The sequence below is a fragment of the Abramis brama genome (genome assembly GCF_963993115.1).
Source record: "Abramis brama genome assembly, chromosome: 23".
NCBI lineage: Eukaryota > Metazoa > Chordata > Actinopteri > Cypriniformes > Leuciscidae > Abramis > Abramis brama.
Window position 1 is genome coordinate 17,953,019 of NC_139985.1, and position 6,024 is coordinate 17,959,042.

The 6,024-nt window shown below is 35.7% G+C and overlaps 1 protein-coding gene across 2 annotated transcripts in view; it reads left to right on the top strand.

The window, feature by feature from the left end:
- ly75 (lymphocyte antigen 75) overlaps positions 1-2,793 on the top strand; it is a 29,640-nt gene extending 26,847 nt beyond the window's left edge. For both annotated transcript variants that reach the window (XM_084100742.1, XM_084100743.1), the window contains exons 33-35: positions 104-226; positions 405-593; positions 1,515-2,793. In XM_084100742.1, the coding sequence (XP_083956868.1) occupies positions 104-226; positions 405-593; positions 1,515-1,687 (485 nt within the window). In that variant the 3' untranslated portion in view covers positions 1,688-2,793. The remainder of the gene's footprint in view (positions 1-103; positions 227-404; positions 594-1,514) is intronic.
- The last annotated feature ends 3,231 nt before the right edge of the window (positions 2,794-6,024 follow it).

Sequence of the window (6,024 nt, forward strand, 5' to 3'; positions counted from 1 at the left end):
GTTTCTCAAATCCAAACCACAACATAATCACTAAAAACTGTACAAACCATCCAAAAATCAACCTGAAAGTGTCTTAACAACATCTTGTATTTCTCATGTATAGATTCTTCGTCCAAGCTGTTAACCATAAAGAGTAAAGAGGAGAATGATTTCGTCTCCAACTATATGAATACGAACCCTTCCATCACCAGCCGAGTGTGGCTGGCGCTCAACATGGACTCCAAAAGTAAATAATGAATAATCTACCTTCAAGCTCACCATGTCCTTTTTTAAGACTTTTTAAGAGTTATATATTGCAGCATGGATCATTAAATTACACGGTGTAAACATAGAAATGTTTACAAATGAGAAGAGAGAAACTTTGTGGACTTATTTCAGCTCTGTAAATCTTTGTTTCCTCTAAGGTAAGCCCACTGGTTGGCAGGACGGTAGTGAACTGGACTTCTCTAGCTGGGATGAAAAATTGGGGCCGAAATTATTACAGGAGTCAGACACATCGCAGATCTGCGCAGTCATGGTCTCCAGCAAAGGCAGCTGGACCCAAGCCAACTGCTCGTACAGCCGCAGCCGACTCGTCTGCAAAGCACCTGCCCGTGAGTCCTCAAAATTTCTTGAAAATGGCTCATAAAATACATATAATCAATAATAATATATATATATATTATTAAACAAGATAAATCATATATATATATTATTAAACCAAGATAAATCATATCAGAACTTTTTCACATTTAATGTAAAAATTACAACCTATGCAATGCCACTGAAAAACCATTTCAGAGAAAACGGATACAAAATTGAATTCAAATAAAAACTTTAAATAACCTGACGGCATAAGTGTGCAGACCTTTTTTTATTTTTAATTGGGTATGTAGTTGTGATCAGATTTAACTAATCATCAAGCTCATGTGAAATATTACAAAACTGTTTTCACCTGAGGTGAATCTGATCAACTCCAAAAGGCTGCAACTAACGATTATTTTTTTATAATTGATTAATCTGTCGATTACGTTTCCGATTAATCGGATGAAAAAAAATAAAATAAAAAAAAAATAATACATTATTTGAAACAATGTTATTCCACATCCTGCCCAATGCTATCCCCTAAACAATGTGTAATATAAAAGCACATGACAACAAATATAGTAAATGTATCTTTGTAGGCTATGATGTACATTATAATCAAAAAGGGGTTAAAATTTAAGCATTAGATTCTAAACCTAAAAACAACTGATTGCTTTTCTGAAAGCAGAAATTAAAATGACTAAGTTAAAAATAATAAAATGTAAACAAGCACAAAATGTTATAATGGGCTATTCCAACAATAGTGCCTTTACTGCTCTCATAAATATGGCTACTTGTGTTACATGTATATTTTTAAACCTACTACACTTAATTTCTTACAAAAATATTTGACTGTTGATTGTTTTTCATCCATCAATGTTATTCAGTGGCATTGCAAATTCAAAACAAAGCAACATTATGGTATGACATGTTGTATATTGCATGTGCAGATCCAGGTAGCCCTGTGGCTTTGATCTTCTTCATCATTGTACTCCTCTGCATCATCGTTGCCGGCGTCTTCCTCCTGTACCAGAAAAACAAGCATCGCTTCCATTCGACTGTGCGTTACCAGCGCAACTTTGACGACGCGGACAGTACAAGTATAATTAATAATGCAGAATAACGCCTCAACTGAATGATGTCAAATTAAACGGTAGCTATTATGTGCCTTTTACGATAAACACGATCAACAGGAACACCTGCTTCAGCGGTTCAAACTAAGGTTATTTATTATTCACCCCACAGCATGGCTTAGATAGATGACTCGACAGTTTTTGTAAATGAAAATGGGAGTGGTAATGTTTGAGGTTTTAATGTTTAAATGAAAATGTCTGAAATGGTTGTGTATATTTTAATGGGAGGATTGCTGGTACTTTCCGTACTATAAAAAATTAATTGTGTTTCTTTGGCTTTTCTTGAAATTACGTTATCAAAATCAGAGTTTTTCACTCCTCTTGAGCACCACTGAATATTAACTTGCACTTAGAGCTGGGAAGATTTTAAGATTGTACATTTTGGAAGATTTTCCTCTTTTCTTTTTGAAGATGTTATTTTAACAGAGCGTCAATGATCCCAAACCTAGTTATCGTTTTTCCTTTTTTTTTTTTTTTTTTTTTTTTTCTGAAAGCCTCTCTTTAAAATTTATAGATTTATTAGTCATCACTCAATAGAACATTCCAATCAAACTTGCCATAATGGTGTTTTTCCTCAGTGTTTTGTTTTCCTATGATGATGTATCATGTACTTCTTGTATTATGGCTTGGTTTGCTTTCATTAATATCCAAGTTCTGTACAACAGCTTATGGTAACGCAGTGCACTGAGTGCAGTGCAAGACGCTTATGATAAATTACATTCAGAGATTATATCTATGCACTCTTTTGCTTAATTCACTCAAACTACTGAAATCTGATGCACTTTAATGAGCTGTGTGAATCGAACTATTAGTGAAGGATTTAGTACATGCTTTGTAAATATTTTATCATATTTTTGTTGTTGCTGTTGATTGTTTGGTTGGGTTTTTTTCTTTTTTACTCCAAACTACACCAAAGATGATTTGGGAATTAATGGTAATATATTGCAAACCCAAACATGCTAACTAAAGCTGCTTTTGTAAAAAGATTTTTTAAGAGAATCTTTTGTGATCCTTGTCTTTGATTTGAATACATATCAGCTTTCCTCTGTTTTGACCACAGCAGAAGATGCTCAATAAAACAATGTATGTCTTCTAATAGTATATGTCTTTTGTTGGTGAATATTAAAAGAAATGTTGGTTACACTTTATTTTGATGGTCCCCTTTAGATATTCTGTTGACTATAAGTAATGTTGCACGTACCCCAGACAGCAACATAGTGTCGGCCCAGATCTGGCCCACATCTGGTATGCGTTGAATACACAATATGACACTATGCTGCTGTCTGGGACATGTCTACTCACTCTCTTTAGAGTGTTAGTAGAGTATTAGTAGACTGTTAGGTTAGGGTTAGTAAAATAAGCTGAAATGTAGTTACAAAGTTACTTATAATCTGTTGGGGGAACATCAAAATAAAGTGTTAGCAGATATTAAACAGGCAGTCTACTAATACTCTATTAATACTCTAATGAAAGTGAGCAGCATTACTTATAGTCAACAGAATATCTAAAATAACCATCATAATAAAGTGTTACCGAAACGTTTTTGAGTCACAGTGTTAAATTAATTGATAGTTTTAGTTGCAAAGTTGCAGTATTCATTAGTATCTACATGCTGCTTTAGTATTTATCCAGGCTGCCAAAAAGGCAGTATTTAATGCACAAGACATTCACATGATAGGAAACTAATGGTTCAGGGCAAATAGAATACTAAAGTGAAGAACAGATTACACAGATGTACTTAAGGTGGCTTGTATGTCATGCTATTGTATGTCATTCATTCTGTTAGTCATACTAAACTGAATGTTATACAATGCAAGTTAATTGCATTGTATAGTGTATGGAAAAAGCATAATGTTAGGTAGGCAGGTGGCATGTGTCAAATGTACTTCCACACGAATGGCTGGACCCAGGGTTCATCCAGATCTGACGTTCGCGTGCCCATTGTACACCGTTTCGACGGTTGATGGGCAGGGTTCCCGCGGGGTCTTAAAAAGTCTAAAATTCTGAACTTTAAATTTAAGGCCTTAAAAAGTCTTCAAAACGGCCATATTTTCATCCGCGGTCTTAAATTTAATTTAGTCAGGTCTTAAAAAGTGTTTACCCTCGTTTATTTCCAGAAACGCTGGCCGCAGAAAATTATTATAAAGTAGCAAAAAGTATCGAGTCGTAGCCTACAAAGCGGAGCTCTAGTGCTGGGGTCTCCAACACGTCGCTCGCGGCCTGATTGGAGGTCGCTCGCCAAGAGGCCGTTCACATATCGCGTCTTTTGCGCGCTCAAGTTCGTTCAAATGTAGGCGCGCGGTAAGCGTGCTCATAATAGAAGCGACGCGCTCGTTTTTTCCAGGCGCTGTCTCAGTCAACATCAAGGATGGGGGTGCACCCAAACACTACGGGTGTTTTTCTCTTCTCCGTAAATAAATCTTGTGGCAGAGCTACAGCAAGCGTTTTTCGGTGGTGGATATCCATTAGCCACTAAAACTTCTTTGTCATTGTGGAGACGCAGGGCATGGTTGCATAGCAACGCCAGACGCCAGACGGGAAAATAGGACCGAATTTTACTATTAATAATAAAAGATAAGCTAAAGTGCATTGTAAATGTCAGTAATTTATCTTTTTGGACTCATTCTTTTTATGAAAAATTATTTAAAGTCTGAAATATTTAGGTTTATCTTTTTATAAAACCTTTTTTGTCAAACCTTTATTTTAACTTGTACATATATAGTATATGTTAGTATAACATGCACAACACTTTAAAAATGTTAATTTTTAATGGTATTATTTTAATGTTTATGTAAACAAAAAGTGCATATTGATGCTAAATTTATTTGTTATTTGCTGGTTTTCGACATAAAACTTCATTGTGTAGTATTAATACTTTTTGAACAGGATTCTGTGATAACCATGATCATTTTTGTCACTATAATCATGAAATTAAATGTTCATGCCATTTCATCTCTAGTTATTATCAACTATGATCAACTAAAATCAACTAATTATGTGGGGTTTTTTTACAGTATACCGGTAATATGCAAAGTACAATTTTCTATAAAAAAAATATATATCTGATTCTGTTCTGACACGCGTTGTTGGGTGTGGAGGAAGGTTGCTAATGTGATTTATTTGTAAATTAAATGAATGCTTTTTCAATTACTGAATTCACTGAAATAAAATGAATTCTTTGATTTGAACATTTATTTGGTAATGCGTTGTGTAGGTCTTAAATTTCAATCTTTATGGTCTTAAAATGTCTTAAAAAGGTCTTAAATTTGACTAACTGAAACCTGCAAGAACCCTGGATGGGGTTCATCATAGGCACCATCATTAAGATTTTGATATGACTTGTGCCACAGTTGGTTCAGACCAGATGAGATAGCCTTCGTTGCCCTCGTGCATTGATGAGCCTTGGGTGCCCAACACTCACCGGTTTGTTGTTTGTCCCTCCCCGGACCACTGTTGGTAAATTCTCACCACTGTTGACCGGGGGCAACTCACAAGCCTTGCCGTTTCAGAGATACTCTGACCTAGTTGGCTTTCCATAACAATTTGGCCCTTGTTAAATTCGCTCTGATCGTTATTCGTGCATCCAACACGTTAAGTACAAGAACTGACTGTTTGCTTACCATCTAATCTACCCAGACCTTAATATGTGTCCTTGTTAGGAGATGATCAACGATATTCACTTCACCTGTGACTGGCCATGGCTCATTTTTTTATTTTTATTTTTCTGGTCTTGCTCTACATCTACAGGGTTTTGACAGACACCATTAATTAGTTAATGTCTTATATAGCAGTACTGTAACTGCAGGGTGTCACTTACAGTCTCTCTGTTTTATCTCCTGTTAAAAATAGATTTTGGCAACTGTAGCCCAGTAAGAGGGAGGGTAGATTAAACCCCTAAAAAGGGGCTCCCAAGATGCCGACTTAAGCATCATTTTGGAAATCACTTCTTTTTGAAGATACAATTTAAAAACTGATAAGAAATCGTCTTGGCGTCAACCCACGGCTTTTTGAATATTTACAAACTGAAGCGTCTTTCAAAATTGTGCAGAGGGCTAAAAGATTCTTATTTTGAACAGAACTTAAACCCAAAGTTGCCGTGAATGTGCTTCTCTCCTTTAGAAGTTAGTGAGGACGTATACATGCTTACAACGTCCCAGTGCCGATCCCTCTGAGGTTGTGATTCCAGGTAAAATCCTACCTTACCCTATTTGTCTCAAGAATCATCAGATGAGTTCAAAAGAAACGAATGAACATTTACCCCTGTTAAACTAAATCTGTTGTCTCGTCCTCTTTCAGTCGGTAAAATGGTCTAAAAATTGAGGTAAAT